The 17,455-nt window shown below is 42.9% G+C and overlaps 1 protein-coding gene across 1 annotated transcript; it reads right to left on the bottom strand.

The window, feature by feature from the left end:
- Window positions 1–1,190: 1,190 nt before the first annotated feature.
- On the bottom strand, window positions 1,191–14,435 carry WHAMM (WASP homolog associated with actin, golgi membranes and microtubules). The gene is made up of 10 exons (XM_054387850.1): window positions 13,902–14,435; window positions 11,034–11,207; window positions 9,598–9,748; window positions 8,909–9,078; window positions 8,432–8,597; window positions 7,305–7,492; window positions 5,806–5,892; window positions 5,617–5,721; window positions 4,779–5,259; window positions 1,191–2,072 (listed from the first exon to the last, which is right to left on the bottom strand). The coding sequence occupies exons 1-10, from the start codon at window positions 14,433–14,435 to the stop codon at window positions 1,786–1,788; spliced, it is 2,343 nt and encodes a 780-aa protein (XP_054243825.1). The 3' UTR covers window positions 1,191–1,785.
- Window positions 14,436–17,455: the final 3,020 nt, after the last annotated feature.

The following is a 17,455-nucleotide window of genomic DNA, read 5'->3' as shown; positions in this document are numbered from 1 at the left end:
GTTCCAACTCACTTGTCCTCTGCATACTTCAAACTGCTGCATTTTACTTCCTAGCAGGACAGCTGAGAATTCAGCTACAGCAGCATAACAGACAAGGGCTCTGCCCTGAGCTCTGAGCTTCCATTTGGCAAGAGGTACCAGACATGGGAAGGCAGACAACCCTCTGTGCCCTTTTGCTCAGCTTTAAATAACTGCACCACTTAAGGGCATGGCATGCAAGGTGCCAGTTCTCAGCCCCAGCACCAACCCTCTCCACCCTCATCACCCACTGGATGAGCACCCTTTGCTGCTCAGGGTATCCTCAGGGAAGAGTTCTCCTCTCCCAAAGGACCACATTTTGTCCTCAGTTCCAGTCTACCTTTCTACCCAGGTTGAGCTCAGGGACAGGCAGGGAGGGTGGTGCTGTCCAGTAAGCACTCACCTGTGCTGCTGCTTTTGTCTCCATTTGGTTTGATGCAGGGGACAAAAATGTGGTTTTTTTTTTTTCTGACTTCAAAATAGCAAGAGGTGCTGAAGCAGTAAAAAACGAACCCCCAGATGCTGCTTCTGCTTCTCCCATGAAAACTGTTGCATTCATAGTTACTGTACTAATTAAACAGATCTGCTACTGTACAGTAAAATAGGGAATTAAAGTACCGTATTTGCAATTTTATCACCAAATTAAAATTAATAAATATTTGAGAAAATAAAGGGCATTTACGTATGAGAGTGCCATTGCTGAATGGCTGCCACTCTGTCAAAACACAGTGTAGGTAATGCTTACTTCACAGCAGCACCCTAAAATGACAGCATGTTGACTCCTTCTTCTGCTAGGGTATATTTTTATTAAGGATCAGTATAAACTACAAAAGAAACTTTTAATCACTTTTTTCACTATGTACCCAAATTAAAAAGTCTCTAAATTGAATGTGGCTGATGTTTTTAAATAGTCAGGTCACAGGCACAACAGAAAATACCTGCTGCTTATAAGGCTATTGGGTAATTTAAATTCAGGAGCAGCTATAATCATCTATTGATGTTTCCAGAGAGCTCTGTATTACAGGGCTAGAACCCAGAAAATATGATAGACAGGATGTTGGCTCTTTCTTCCATGCCAACAGTTCCACTGTAAATGTAGATGAAAAACATTCCACATCTAAAAATATTTAAGCTTCCAGCTAAAAAAGAAAACTTTTCAGTAGTTACTACAGTAGTGTTTATTTCAAACTTGACAGAAATTTTCCCAACCAGCATTGTCAAACCTATTTATAAGTGCACTTTATAACATCATGATAAATGCAGTATCCACCAACTTGAGAGTGAGCTGTATCAGACAAGCAAAACGTTTTTCTGGATGATGGAGGTAGGAATGAGAGGTGCCAGATAATGCTGAGTTTTCTGGGCTGCCTCTATCACACAGATTTAGTTTCATTTTTTTCTGACAAAATAGATTTTCAGTTAGTTTTTCACTCCTTAAACTTTGTTGAAGTAACATTACCTACTGTGTAGTAACAATTTAAATGCTCTCTTTCAATTCAACGTTTCAGTTGTCTTCAGATGTTGTGAAAACTACATGGTTCAGCCAGAAATACCAATTAATGCAAGCATAATTTAGAGTATGATTTCTCATTTAAAAAAAAAATTGTAGCTCCTACAGAAGATTAACAGGATTCTTTTAGTTTACATTTTGGATTGTGAGCACAAACACAACCATACTGTTCTTTCATTTTAAAAGGGACAGTCTTCTACAATGTGCAAAATGAGAGGCATTTAGCTGCAGTCAGTAAGTCTGTTACTCTGAATTGGTTAGCTGTCCCATTCTCCATTACTCTGATCATTGTTTTCTTCTTCTTCAGAATCAGCAGACACTTTCTTAATTCTCTGCATGGCTGCCTTAATGCTTCTCTCTAGCTCATTGGTGGATCCTTTACTGACATCTTTCTCAGTATCTCGATTCACTTTTCTTAGCTTAACTCCTTGCCTTATGGCAGCAAGGATGTTGTCTTTTGCAGAGGCATACGGATTTGACTGTTCCACTTTGCCAAGATGAACTTCACCACGTTTTAGAGAAGCTAAAACCTCATCCATGGAACCTGCAACAGATAAATCTATTATTGCCAGAAGAAAGCACAAGAAAACCACACTTACTGAGGTAGCAAAACCTTACCCAAGTGTTCAGGATTCTTCCTTTCATCTTTGCAAGAGACAGGAAAAAGCATGGTCTGTTCTGGCACAGATTCTTTCAAGCTTCTACAACATTAGGCCCTGAAAGTGCTTTTAAAAAGCAGTTAAAGCTTTTATATCCTGAATTGAGAATCCATACCTCTTCAACACTATGCGAGGTTGTGCTCTAAGGAAGAAATTACACACAAAGGAGGATGCTTCTTTTTCATTACAACTTTATGGGCTTTCAAAAACATTTCACTGAAGCAAAAAAAATCTCTTGTATTCTCTATTAGAGACAATCCACCAATCTCCTAGCTTGCTCTGGTGCCTGCTGAGACTGTCAATTGCATTTCTGCTCAGTGAAGAGAAAAATGAAAGGACTTGAGTAGAAGGGCTTGAAACTGCACCACTGAAGTCAGCGGGGGCCAGATCAGGCCCTAAGCAGACTGGCGGGCAGCTCCTTTCTGTATGGACTTAAAAAATAATTCCCACTTTACAATGTGATTTAAATCTCAGGTGTATGCTTCAGAACTTCAGATCATAAAGGATGGCACACAGAGAGCTTCCACTAGTTCTCTTGAAACACACTGTAATTTGTGGTTTACTCCTTCTGTTGGATTCTTTGCTGCTAGCTTCAGCTTGGAGGACAGGGAAGCAGCTTCCCTGGACAGCAGTCGACTCCTACACCCATAGGTCCAGACCATCTGTGCCTCACAGCTAGAAGTATTTTTGCCATGCACAGAACACATAAGGTTGTGATTAACATCAAGCACTTGAAACGTAACATTCTGCTACATTCTGTGGTAACTTCAGAGACTGAGATGACAGAAAGGATCAAGCAAAGATCTACCAACTTGTCTTATAAAGCCTTCAAATACAGAAGTCTTAAGTCTGTTAATCAAACAGGCAGGCTGGTATAAGATACTCAGACTAGAAAAACATTCCCCTTGGAAAGCACATTAAGATGTTACTGTCAACATCAGAATACGAACCTCCCCTGGCTTTTCATGTACAAGGACATGAAACCAAACCTGTTTATGAAGCTATTTCAGTAAATTCCTGTAGCAGTATTTCATCAGTTACCATCACAGCAATTAACATGCTGGTTTTCTTCATGAAATAGATGTAAACAATTATTAGACCTCTTAAAAATGGGGGTTTTGTATCCAAAAATGAAAGGACATCAATGCTAGGCTGTGGATAGGTGTCAATACTAGCTACTAGCAAGGCCGCTACAGTAGCAATTGGACTACTCTGGTGTACAATTCCTGTTGCTAATAAAACCTTTTCAAGAGCACCTGTGGTAGAGTTATCCCACAGACCTCCCAGACTGAAGTCTGCACGATGATCCACTGGATCACAGCAGTTTGTCATGGTAACTTGCCTGTATCTCAGCCCTTCAGCTGCTTGTACTTCCCCACACTTTGCAAGAACTGAAAATGCCAGACTTTCCCCTCTATTGCTGCCTGTGGTTTGCCTCTTAACTGAGTATACAAAGTCTGCTTAGATGTATTGTGAGCAGTCTGAAAAGGAAAAGGAACAGGAATGTTCCACATTAAAAGACATGCTTCATTCTAGCATAGGCTCCACTGAGAAAAATGACAATAAAAAATTGCTGCCTTCCAACTTAGATCAATCTCACTGGCATAGTAAAATATCTGCTTGCTTTAGAGATAAAAATAGGCCTGTTAGCAGGATGCAACCAGTGCAGCCCTGGGAAGCTGCTGAGCTTTATTCTCATTCAAAATACTGTTTCAATTGCTGAGATCAGGCTTCAATTACACCTGCATGATCTTGCTAACAAAGCAGAAGTGTAACAGAGCACAATTTTTGCCCTAGGAATGATAGTATGCCAAAGCTATCCATCTGCCTTCCAAATCCTGGTTGATTTCTGCATGAATTCTTAAGAAACCTTTAGAAACCAAGCAAATTGTAAGTGGATACAGGCTGTGCATACCTTAGAAATGCAAGTAACCCAGCTGAGAGATCTGTAGTACATAAATCATAAACACTAAAATGTAACCTTAGTACAACCACAAATTTACCCACAGTGGTCTTTTGACTGAGCAGGTAATTAATCCTCAAAATACCACAAAATTGTGGTAAGAACAAACCCAGTAATGGAAATTGCTTCTCTCATGAAAAAAACATCAATAAACCTCTTCTTGGAATTTCTTCTAACACCTTCCTACCTATTACAGCAGTGGAATTTTCAGTATCATGAGAAATGCAAGTCCTGAAGAAAGACCTCCACAGAGCTGCTTGTGTTGTGATCAGGCATGGTTAAAATTGTAAGGCTGTACATAAAAATGTGGGATTCCAGCACATATTCAGGCTCAAATGTCTGAAAAAACTGACCTATGCTGTTTGACAGCACTTCTCCAAAAACACCAGCTCACACAGTCTGAGGATCAGGACCCCTGAAGTGTATCAAATGGGATACACAAATTGCTGTTACTCATTTAACAACCTCAGTTATGGTCAGTGTTAACTGTATGTGGCTTCTTAGACCACACTTTCCAAGAACTTCATTCTCTTGATCAAGACTGAACACTATTCTTGTCCAGAACAAGATGGAGGTAGAACAGAAAGGAAACGAAGGAAAAAGCACCAGTCAAGGTGAGCCTTCTTACCCATGTAATTGTTTAGGGACCTCCTGGATGAGTTGTCTTGTTTGTGCAGTGCAGAGCTTTCCTTGGGGCTACTGCAGCTAAGGGGAAGTGGCTTATCCTCTGTTGCTGATGGTGTCTTTAACTGGGGAGGTAAAAGGGGAGGTGGGAGAGGAGGAGGTAAAGGCAGAAGAGGAGGAGGAGGAGGAGGAGGGGGAGGAGGAGGAAATGGTGGTGCTGCTAGTGAGGATGGCAAGATCACCAATCCTTCGTTGTGCTTCTGTTGCTCTGTCTGCACAGAGGTATCTGCTGTGGTATTCTGATGGGGAGCTTTTGATTGTTCACCTTCTACCAACAGCAGGCTCTTTGGCTGCTCTGGAGCTGCCCTTGCACTCGACAAAGGTGGAGGGGACTGTACTGCAGGCTGCTGAGTGATGCTTCGTGGCAACTTGGGACTGAGAGGCTGGGGATGAGACGTTTTCAGAACGACATGAGCTGGACATTTCTGAAAAACAGATTGTAAGGCAGCAGATCACATCTCCATTGGACTGGCCAAACATCAATCCCAAAGAAACAAAAAGCCACAGAACACAGACTTGTCCCCCTCACCTATTTAAGCAGAAAATTAAACCCTGAACAGATTTAAATTATTATAAAAGTATTTCTTTCAAAGCCATTTCCTCACTTTTATTCTTTGCCAACAGGTTCTACACCTGGAAAACACATTCTTAATGGATTTAATTCTCTTTACTCATTACACACAATCCTATTTTAGGCTATCCAAATGGCTGTCTCTGATTTGGACCATGCTCATGCTTTCTGACATTGTGCTTTGATACTACTAAGGACTACTGTCGTTCACAGTACTTGCCTCCCTGAAAGTTTTCAGCCTCTCCAGCGTTTTCTGACGTTCCTGGCTTATCCAAGCTTTTTTCTTTTTCTCTTCCTCTTTCTGCTTGTCTCTCTTCTGCATTAAGACACAAGTAAGTGAGTCTCAGTGTGTGAAAACAAGCAGCTGCCAGATTCTCCAAGGTTGCTACTCAGTACTCACTATCTGTATGCTGTGATGTTGCTGGAAGCGTTTTTTGCTTTCTTCTGCCTGTTGCAGTCTCTGTCGATGGCTTGCTTCACATTGATCCTGGTAGAACAGCAAAATTCATGCAACCCTGATTAGTTCACAACTACTGTGCATCATCTGTGCCATTAACTCCTGTGTACAATCCACTAAAGAGCAACCAAGGCTGAATGCTTTGCTGTGCCAAGTGGGATGGCTAAGCTCAACTAGAGGCAGATGTGAGACCATGAAGGCGAAGTCTGTGGGAGTCCTTCATGGCTTAAGTCCATAGGATCTTTTGTTCTCCTAATCAGTGATAGGATGATTCATGATGTAGAAGAAATATACCCAGATCTGAGCTGATCCCTTTTTTATGCTTAGGTTAAAAAAGGAAGAAAACAAAAATAATAAAAGCAGAAAGAAGCTCTGAAGAAATTTCAGCCAGGTACCAGCTGGAGGGATGGGATGTAAAGACATGAGGAAGAAGACAAGAGGGAAGCTAGCATGGCCTTACAAAAGTACAAGGCTACTTTCTCCCTGTCCCTTACTTGCTATAGCTCCCAAGTACAAAAGCCTGGGAAGCCTAGGGTGGGAAGCACGATGAATGCCTAACAGGGGTACCTTCTATACGAAGTGCTGCAGAGAAGCTGCAGGCTTCAGTGTTTTCTCTGGGAGTCGCTGTTTGTCACTGTGCAGAGGGGGTTACCCACACAGCTGGGTGAGCATTTGCAAATCATCTGTGCTTGGCTTTACTGTTATGTAACCAATAGACAGCAATTAACTGAATGAAAACAGAAGCAAAGGAAGTGTCTGCTGAGGAAGCAAATTCAAGCAAGAGACAAGACATTTTCAATGTCATTCCCATCTTGTTCAGTCTAATGAGGGGTTAAAAGGCTAGACAGACTGGAGCTTAAATTCTGCTTTCTACTCCAGCAGGACTGTACAGGTGTAAGGGAAGCTCAGTTCACTGCAAAGGTTCATGGGTCAGCTGTGACCTCACTTGTGTCTTGCTCATGTTCTGCTCTGAATGGGAAACAAAGGGAAAACCTGCCCTTTGCACAGCACCCAGAGGCTGGAGAGAGAATTGCAGCAGTTAAGTTTTCCCCTCCCTCCCATTCAAAGGTAAAGTACCACTGTGGATTTTCTGTTACTGTGGCTTCCCTCACTGTAGGCCAGGTTTCCTCCTGTACTGCAGCTGCTTTGTAAAAGACTGCCAGGGAAAAGCTCCAGCTGGCCACAGCAAGGCTCTGGTAAGGTTTACCTGATAGGGGAACGCCTCCAGGATCACCCATATAAGTTTTTTGCCCTCTTAGCAAGCTAAAGAGGCACCTGCACCACACAGTGGAGTGTAAAGCTGGCTAAAAATCACATTGCCCCTCTTTCCAGAGTTTTTGGCATCGTGACTCCACCCAAAGCTTCCCTAGCTGTTTCCTGTCCACCCCTCGTGAGTCAAGACATCAGCTAAAGAAAATGCACATCTCCAGGACTGCATTTACTTTTTTGTTCCTGAGGTAGGCTCTCCTCGCACAGACAGTCCCACGCTTTGTCTCCAACTGCTTAGTCTTCTGCCTCAGCATCGTCATTTCTGACAAGTTAGCGTAATGTTGTCCCATTGTCTGTTCCATTACCTTGAGCTCCTCAGGATTTTCACATGTATCATAGTAAACAACTTCATCCTGTTTCTCTAAAAAGGCATTTGGCATTTTTTTAAAAACCTAAAAATTGCCACAGTTATTTAAACATTTAAAGAACGACATTTTAAAAGCCATTGAAGGCAGTGTGTTAGTTATTAGAAAGTGTAATGCTCTGGAGCCAAGCTTGGTCCTTCAAAGTCTTATGCAAGCATGTCATGTTACTCACAGGGGTGCTCTGCAAGATCAGATTTATGCTGTTAGCATTTGTTGTTACTTAGCTTCCTCTTTTCAAATGTCTCTCTCTGTGATTTAACTCCTACCTTCAGGAACTGTTTTTCCTGGAAATTTGAAGACTGTTTTGATCAACACTGGGTGACTTACTTTACCACGTACAAGGTTTTAATTATGCAACAAGCAGAAGCAATGTTTACTGCACAATGTACACAGAAACAGAGAATTCAAAAGCACAAACACAAGACTGGTGCCTAGCTTGGTCATAAGTGTGTTACCAAGAGATACTTAAACTGGAATACAGCAGTACTCACATACCATTTAGCTACAATCATCTTTTTTTGTCATTGCAGGATGTATTTTGTAATTTCTACGTGTTAAACGACAACAGACTTTTGATGAACTTTAGGACTCATTTCAGAAGGGCATGATATCCACAGTTTCTATGGCTAGATCCTGTAACTATGTGAGAAGTATTTTCAGTGTAATTTATTCCATATGCTAAGCCAGTGCATGCAAGTACCATAGCTGTTATCAGGATCAGCTTTTTTTTCTTAGAAAAAAAAATATGTTATCAAAGTACTGTCTCAATTAGTCAGAAGACAAAATATCACACGGTGCCACAGCATCAGTGTTTTTCAATGATGCTTTCTACAGTTGTAGATGTGAGCAGTGCTAATCATCCTGTGAAAGCAGAGCAGGCTGTATCACTCCTGTGCTTTAAGTATGTTCTTAAATATTTTTTCACCCATAATTACCTCTAATCTGCCTCCTTAAAGTGTCCAACTGTACAATAAGCAGCATCTCTTCATGTTTCAATACTTCAAGCTGTACATTATATAATTCCAGCTGTGTTTCATAATACTGTATTTCCAGCTCCTCCACTACAGTTAAGTTCTCCTCTTGTTCACTGAGACTCTCCATCTGTATACCCACAAGAAAAAAATAAAAGGCATTAATTACAAAATATACACACATTTCACAGGTTAATATTAGAAATGTTAACATGACACCTGAACTTACATAAAAGCACCTTTGCTAAGCGTCCCCGTATGTGTAGAGGCAATTTAAAAAATCTGGAGACAGGTATTTTTCCACAACTTAAAATCATGCTGAAAACCTAAGCTGTTTCAGAGACAAAGATTTTTAGAAGACTAACGCCATGACCCCTTTGGCAGGTTTTGATCAGGCCTTCATAAAACAGTGACAGAAAAGGAGGCTTTGCAAAGTCTTACATTTTTCTGAATGACAGCTCTCTTCTGTTTCAGGCACAACTCTCTTGCCCTCAGATGCTGCAGGGTTTCTTTAGCCAACATACATTTCAGATTTTCTAGCCGTGGCAAAGCTGATGCCCAGGTGGTTCTACCAAATCTCTCCTGATCTTGTTCCATCTGTTTGTGCATTGCTGCAGATTAAAACATCATAATAAGATGTGAAAAATGCAGTGTACTAATAGCCCTTGTATGCTTCTGCTGTAGCTGCAGTACTAAAAATGCTGATACTACTAAATAATTTCTGAAGCTTCTTCTAAAATTACAAGACTAAAAGGTGGAATTTATGACTTTATGAAGTAAAATACTTCACTGTACCATGGAAACATATCTCAACAGTTATATAGCCATTACTCAGTTAACATGCAGAAATCCTTAAGGCCTGCTTATCAAGCACTAAAAGCATGCACGATTTTTGTTCAGAGGTTTGCAGCCAAAAGTCTCAGGCCTTGATAATGTGTTCAACCCAAATATAAGTTGCAAGCCAAATTGGTTAAAATATTATAAATCTCAAGAGAATAAATGCTTCTTTCTTAAGGTGGACGCTCATTGTAACCTCAGGGTCTGCAGAGAGACCAGCAAAGGTGATAAGAAGAGCTCTCAGTCCCTTAAGTCAAGTATTTACACAACATTTTGTGTAAATCATTGATTACCTGCCACAGCCTTTACAGTTTCCTTAAAGTAGTTCACAGTAATATCCTGAATGGAGCATACAGCACTCTCAGCTCGCTTAGTCCATTCTTCAGCATCTTTCTGCAAAGCTGCTACTCTCTTAGGACCCAAATTATCATATTGCAAAGATTTCTGCAAGAAGACAAAATTCTCAATTACCAACTGGTTAGCACAGTGGTGCAGCCTGTATTATTCTGTTCTTAACAGATTGCAAAAAGTGACAAACATGACCTTCCCCTCATCTGTCACGAAGTGAACAGCTAGTCATGCCTTTGTATTGCCTCTTCTGATTTTCTAGGCTGAGAACACTCATTCCGCAATCATGACTTCACACTTCAGATTAATTTATTTCTTAAAATATTTTTAATTATCATCTTAAAATTCATGTCCAACACAAGTGTTTTTAGCTGTTACTAAAAGTAACTCAAAACCACTCCTCTAGGCACAATGTTCCCTTCTATTTTCCCCAAGTGTTGACAGCACATTGCGCTGTCAGGTTCTCCAGTTTGGCAGTTCTTTCACACAGGAACAAGCATACAGAAAAGAAAGGTAAGAAACATGGGTATAAGATTAGGATTCAAGTATTTTTTTTAAAGAATTAGGTTTCAAATGAACCTAAATATCCCTTAGAGGCTTTTTCCTTACAGAACTAAACTATCATCCATTCCAGTTTGCACTTTAATTTTCAGTACAACATACTGGATATTTTATCTTCACAGATTTAGACCTTTGGTATTCGAAAACTTAGGTCTACACCTAAAACTGTTCTGCTCTTTTTAAGAACATTAACAGCTCATTTTACAGAAAAATCAAATTAGTAGAGGGCAGTCCTTCCAGAGGACTTGTAACTTTCAGTATGTGCTTCCAGTTTTAAGATACACTTAAATAAATGCAGTGACATGTTTTAATCTGCACTTGTAGCAGGTTGTTACAGTGATAAAAAACAGCTTCATGTAGGAAGATCTCTTCAGCCTTCTGTTCTACCACCACAACTGAGTGATCTGGTGCATCAGCATTGCTGGGAGATGGCATTGTCAATGCCACAAAACAATGCCACTGAAGGCAGTGCAATAAAGGCTACGTGGATTTGTGTAAATTCAGCCTACCAGAGAGTAAACCGCAGAGGTGGACCTTGGGGATATCGTCCTCAGATCTTCAAAACATAGGGAAGTGGGACACTGGTGGGAAGACAGCCACACTTCTATTCAAGCCAACATTTTGATTCTGAGATCCTCTGAGAATGGTTCTACCCTAAGTGAATTTCTCAGTCACATTTGGTGGCTTGGCAGTGGGAAAAAAAAAAAAGTACATAAAGAAAGAAGCAGAGAATTTTGAATGACTTGAGGCCAAACCTCTCCAAGGGTTGCTGATGCCCTACCATATAACCTCATCTTTCATTTTGCAAAGGCAGACCTACCAGGATTTCCAGTTTGTACAATGTCGCCAGCTCTCGCATATCTCTGAAAGGCTGCAGTAAATACTGGTAGAATTGTGTTGCCATGGTGACCAAGTCCTGATAAGCTTTGTCTTCTTCTTCATAAACCTTCATCAAAGCCACCATTGTGTCAGCATTTTTATGCTCCTGAAGAACCTAGTGTGATAAAAGGTAAATCAGACTTAGCTGCTTTGCATCTGTGTATGCTGACTGCTGACAAGCTTTGGTGGAAAGGACCTGCCATTTGTCACTCAATGATCAGGCACAACTTCTCCCTGGCACAGGAGGTGTACACCAGGCATTCAGCAGCCAGCCCTAGCTGGAAATAGCTTTAATACCACGCTGTAAAAGGCACTAATTGCTGCATTATTGCATGGAGAAACTGCAAGGAATATCATGCCTAGGGCTTGCACCACCAAAATTCTAATAGCTGTGCACAGATGACTTGGTTGTTGCTTTTTTACAAACACAAAAGGGAAAACTGAGGATGCCTGTGTACTGGAAGGACAAGTAAGGTATTCTTAAACTACCTCTTGCCTTGCTTCCACAATAACTAAATGCCTGCTAATATGAAATTTCCCACCTATCCTCCCTTTGGGTCTGGCAGAGGCAGGACAGGGACAAAATGGTCTGAAATGCAATAATCCTAGAAGTCCTGATGTCCCTCAGGCTTCCCCAGATATCTCAGACAGTCAAAGGACACATCTGTAGCAGTTTAAATGTACTTTTCCCCCCACTACTGAAGCCAAAAGAAAAGCAAAATAGTTCACTTCTGGTTCAAATACTCAAAGGAAGCAGTGAGGGTCAGGCTGCTCCTGGCAGATGTTTATACTGAGCAGAGGGAATATGTTAGCAGAAATTTTAAGTGAACTCATGATTCATTCCAAGAATTTAGGGTTCTGGGGAATTTTTGAGAGGGACAAGGGGCTTAGGGGGCAACATTTTGTCTGTTTTAATGTAAAATCTTTGTTTTTCACAATCATATTTCCACAGAATTTTGGTTTGCCATTAGCTCAACAGAATCCCCTGGTTGTTGCAACAGTATTGCTTTGGGGTTTTTTCCCTGTGCTTGAACACACCCCCAAAAAAAAAAAAAAAAAAGCATTTACATAATACTACTCTCCTCCATCTTGTACTGGGTATCTTCTGCAGTCTTCAGAATTAACTTCCTGGCCCAGAGAACAAAGTATTTGAGAAGGACATGGATGCAAAAAAGGAAGAAGGATGATCTGATACCTAAGGTTCATTTAGTGTCAGAAGAGGCAGGTTTTATTTCATGAATCTTGCTTAACTTGGTCTAGAATGCAATATAATGAATTTATGTCCCTCTTAGGCCTGCAAATACAAATGCAAAATGCCAATCAATGTTTAGTCATATGTAAAATATAGTTGAAAATAGCAGAATAACTGGTATTGTAATTTTTCTATGCATAGTTGAAAATAGCAGTATAACTGGTGTTATAGCTAACACCAAACCCCAAAACTGCCACATCTGTACATGCTTGTGCTGCTTGCAAAAGGGCATGATGGAGAGACTGTACTTTTAACTGGGCTGTGAACTGCTGTAGTCAGTTACAGAAACCACTGCCTTTGTATACACACTGTACACCAAGTTCATGTAAACTAAAGTTGGAATGTAATGCTGCTACAGCTGTTAAATACTGAAAGAGGAAACAGAAGGCTACAGACAATTGCCTTAGCTTTCCTCCAAAGCACAATCATTTTCATAAATTACCCTTCAGATTACTTTGTCAGGAAATAGACTGCAGATACTGCAGAACTATAGCAGCAAAACACTGGTGAGCTTAAAGTATCTGTCACTCTTGCTTTAACATGCTGTCTTAATTGCAGCCATGTTACTAAATACCATTCCTTAATGGTTACTACCACAGAGGGTGGGGAAGCGAGGAAATAATCCAGGAATACACCTACATCAAGAAGAAACCCATACTAAAGGAAGAAAGGGCTAACCTCATCATTAGTTCATATAATCATTAGGCCACAATTTGACACGTCAAAACCCCGTACATTTCTCTGGCTACAGCACACCCATCTGGCATAGGTGCATGGCTAAGATTGGTTTTAATAAGAAATTTGACTCAGAATCCCCCAGTTAAAGGCATTACTGCAATAAGGCAGACCAAGACCTTCACATGGAGGTTAGAATATCAGAGCATGATTGTATTCTCCCTTTCAATTACTGTTCCACTTGTTGCACAACACTGCTGGATATTTTTAGCAATGTGTTTTTGTAGGAATACTTGCTGCTTAAGTATGCATCCCACTGTCTTACACTGACTGCCTACCTAGAGCTGGCTTATTCCACACTTAAAAGACTGATGACACTCAGTATTTGAGAAAACTGATTTAGCCATCTCTAGACAACGAAAAAAGTGTTTGTGTAAGCACTAATCTGAACATTGGATAATACCATGAGCAAAATATTAGTGACTTGGCCCTCCCAGTTCACATCACCCAAATGTGAGTCTGACTTGAGTGACTGAAACTCTTGTAGCTGAGGCTGACAGTCTCATGCGCACAACACCCAGGTGAGTACGAGGTGCTAATGCTGGGGCTCAGACAGGAACACCTGCGAGCTGTGCTGCAGGGAAGGCGGTCCTACACAAAGAGAAACATCCTTCTGCCTGCAAGGAAAGCAGGGGCTGGCCCTGCAGCACCCCGATCCCACAAGGGCAGTCTCACGCCGCTGCATTCCCTCAGGCGAGCAGGCCTTGTCCAGGCCTGAGGCACCTGCTGGCCCCTTCAGCGGGCGGGATCAGGTCCCCGAGCCCCTTCAGGTCTCTCTGGCACTACGGGGCGGACCCTCCGCCCCCCTCCCGGGGCCCGTACCCGCCTCAGGGCCTCCTTGGCCCGGGTCAGGTGGCCCCGCAAGGCCCTCCCGCGGAGCTCGTGGAGACTCTCGAAGTACTCGTCGTCGTGGCGGCGGTCGTCGGCGAAGAGGGCGTCCAGCAACACACGGCCGCCGCAGAACTCTAGGGCCCAGCCGAGGTACAGCTCCAGCTCCCGGCACAGCTTCTGCATTTCGGCCTCTCCTGGCGCAGCACCGCCGGGGAACAACACGGCCCAGAGCCCACCAGCGGCACCGGGGAGCGTGGGCGGCAGCGCGGGGAAGGCGGGCTCCAGGCGCGGACAGATAGCCGCCAGCTGACGGTGGACGCCGCGCAGGGCCGGCTCCGAGAACAGGCCAGCCCAGCTCTGCGGGGCCTGCGCCGCCGCCTCCGCCCGGCCGTGGCATGTCACAGCGAACGCGCCCTCTACACCATTCCAGGCCACGAGGAAGCGGAGCCGGGGCGGCTGAGGCTCAGCAAAAGCGGTGTCGCGCACGGCCACCCACCCCTCCAAGCTGTCGGGCTGCGGCTCCATGACGGCAGCAGCTGAGCCGGACCCCAGGAGCGAAAGAGAAACCCGCCCGCCTTAAAGGCGCCGCGCGCACCGCGGTGCGTCACCGGCAGCGCGCCGACCCATTGGCGGGCGTCGCCCGGGGGCGGGCTCAGGTGGGACGAGCGGCCCTCACAGCCGGTAGGAAAATAAAGTGAAGTGTAAAGACAGGGCGGTGCGGGCTGCGCGGCGCAGGCGTAAAAGTTCCGACTGTGCCAAAAAGGGTTATTTGTGTGACGTGTTTCTGTGAAGAAAGGTGGGCAGGAGGCCCAAGGCGCACATAGCTTAGGGCTTACCGCACCGTAGGAGGCAGCTGGCATGTGCCTACGCACCCTGGGTCTGAGCTGCTGACAACCTTGTCCGCTGGCTGAGGGACAGCAGCCGTGTGAGCAGCTTTCCTCCCAGCCGGCATTCCCGGCGACACTTCACAAGTTGTTCCCTTCTCCGAAGCCAGCCGAAACGTCGTGCTCCTTCCCCACGCTTTCAAATGGAGATACATGCCACTCTGTGTCAGATACCGCTGTCATGGCAAACTTCTGAGAAGCAGTGGTCTGGTGCTGCAGTCATGCTTCCAAAATCCTTGCCAAGGGATGACAGGCATTCTCAAGCTCTTTTCTATCTCCTCCTGTTCCTGGCCCCAAATAAGGAACCTATTCTGTCTTAGTGTGGGCCTGTCAAACCTGGTCTTGGCTACCCAGCTGGAGCCTGGCAGTTAGCTAAACATCATATCCTGTAGGGCCTTCAGGACAGCTGGGGAGGGACTTTTTACAAGGATGGGGAAGGGGGGGAGTAATGACTTCAAAGTGAAAGAAGCTCGATTTAGAGTAGACATTAAGAAGAAATTCTTCCCGAGAAGGGTGGTGAGGCACTGGAACAGGTTGCCTAGAAAAGTTGTGGAGGCTCCAAGGCTGGAAGTGTTTAAAGCCAGGTTGGATGGGGCCCTTGAGCAACCTGGATGTGTCCCTGCCCCATGGCAGGGAGTTAGAACTATATGATCCTTAAGGTCCCTTCTAACCCAAACCATTCTACTATTTTTTTTTAAGCATTTGAGCACTGGGGGTGGAGGGTGGCCTGAGATCCCAACATCTGCCATGCCATGTGCCCAGAAGCCATGACTGCAAACTATCTTCCAGGCAAATAGTGCTTGTCCTTAAATCAAGCTCAGTCCTAAGGCTGTTTTACTTACTACACCACCTAAATATCTCCTCACAGGCATCAGAGGGGAGCAGAGAGCAAAGGGGGGTTTACATAGCACACACACCTGTGCACAAGGCTGAATTTAATTCACAGTAAAGACAATGTTGTATTCTAGATTTTGGAAGCAAAACTGACACTACTAATTTTTCAATAAATTAGGGCCTGCAAGGTAGTGTAACTTAACAGCAAAAATAAGTTCTCAATTGAAAAATTAATAAAATCTGACAACATAAATGTTAACATTCCAGCAAAGGCTGCATCATTTGTGTGAAAACATTTCGGCTCTGATCTCATAGATGACAGAGGCACTGTCAGCAGTAATAGGATCATAACTACATGGGTAATTAAATTGTAATTCCTTACCAAAACAGCAAACTACTAGAAATGTGAGGAAATTACATCAAGTTTGATTAGAAAAGGAGAAAACAGCAAAATTGTGTCAAAGTCCAAAAGGCATTTCCCCTTGCACTGTCCCCTGAGCTCACAACATATACAATGCAGTGTTCTTAAATAGGCTTAAAAATCTCTTGCTGGCAAGGCTGGCTCAGTAGCAAGTTCACAAACAGAAGATTGTGTATGCTGGACAACTGTGGGTTTGAGTGAATAGATAAAGCTCAGGTGCTACAGTAATCATAATAATCAGTGATAGTATACAGCTTGGCTTTTGTCAGGTGAACCACTACTGAGCATAGACTGAAGGGATATGCTCCTCTGAAAACCTTCCCTAGCTGAGCATTGGCCACTTTGTTCACTATTGGCTTTTCAGAGGTCTAGCATACACGTGTAGGATGAGTATGTATGTATATATATGTATAATAAGTGCATGCAACATTACGATACTTTCTGATTTTTTTCTAAATTTTGAATATTAATATTTTTTTCTAGAGTCTGATCTTGATTCCAACTCAACCCCATAGTAATGCTCCTTCTAACTTAATAGAGAGAAGGACTTTGCCATTAAACATTTGCGAAGAACAGAACAGATACTTCTATTTAATTGTGGAGCAATGCTGCACACATGTCCAGCCACTTGAGTTAGTTTGTGCAGGATGCATGTTTTGTTAATCCCACACACGATACTCTGCCTAACACCACAGCCTTGGGAGTCACACCTAGAGTCAATGATTGTACTCTGCAGGGCTTATAAATACCACCTCAGAAAGTGAGAGGGTGCTCTGGCTTTAGCAAGCGCTCTTTATAATTGTTCCAAGTACTTCAGATCCAGGAATCAACATTCAGAGCCTTTTCTCAGTGTATGACATTCATCCTGGTGACACACAAGTAGCACACTGCTGAAGGACAGCTGGGGCACATCTATATTTGTTCCATTGCTCATTACTGGCATGTCCCTATCTGAGCAAAGAGGAGGTCTAGGGTTACGGCAATAAGTCTTCCAACTGCAGGCATAGGAAAGTGGCAGGGAATTGCTTTCGTGTGAATTAATTTTTACTAGGGGAAATACATGTGAAGTTTGTTGCCATCTGAGCTATCAGGAGAATTTATGACATCTTAAGAGAGAAGGCAAGTTTTTAGGGTAGTGTCATTCTTTGTTATAAATTTTCCATAGCTGATGGTCACGGATTTAAACATTCTTCACTGTAATTGTATCTGTGCCTGTAAACTGAGCAAACACGGAGCAATCATCTGAAAATCTTATTTAGGCAACAGGGTTCCAGACAAGCTTAATTATGCTCATTTTAATTTATGTAATTTAATTTCATTTTGGTAGGAAAAATACTTGTTAATTCGTTTTTCTAGTTAGTAGTAGCTTCTACAGCAAGCCTGATTGTTATAATTATGGAAAAAAA

This window comes from Indicator indicator, chromosome 16 (assembly GCF_027791375.1).
Source record: "Indicator indicator isolate 239-I01 chromosome 16, UM_Iind_1.1, whole genome shotgun sequence".
NCBI classification, from domain to species: Eukaryota; Metazoa; Chordata; class Aves; order Piciformes; family Indicatoridae; genus Indicator; species Indicator indicator.
This window is presented reverse-complemented; position numbering and strand designations above follow the sequence as displayed.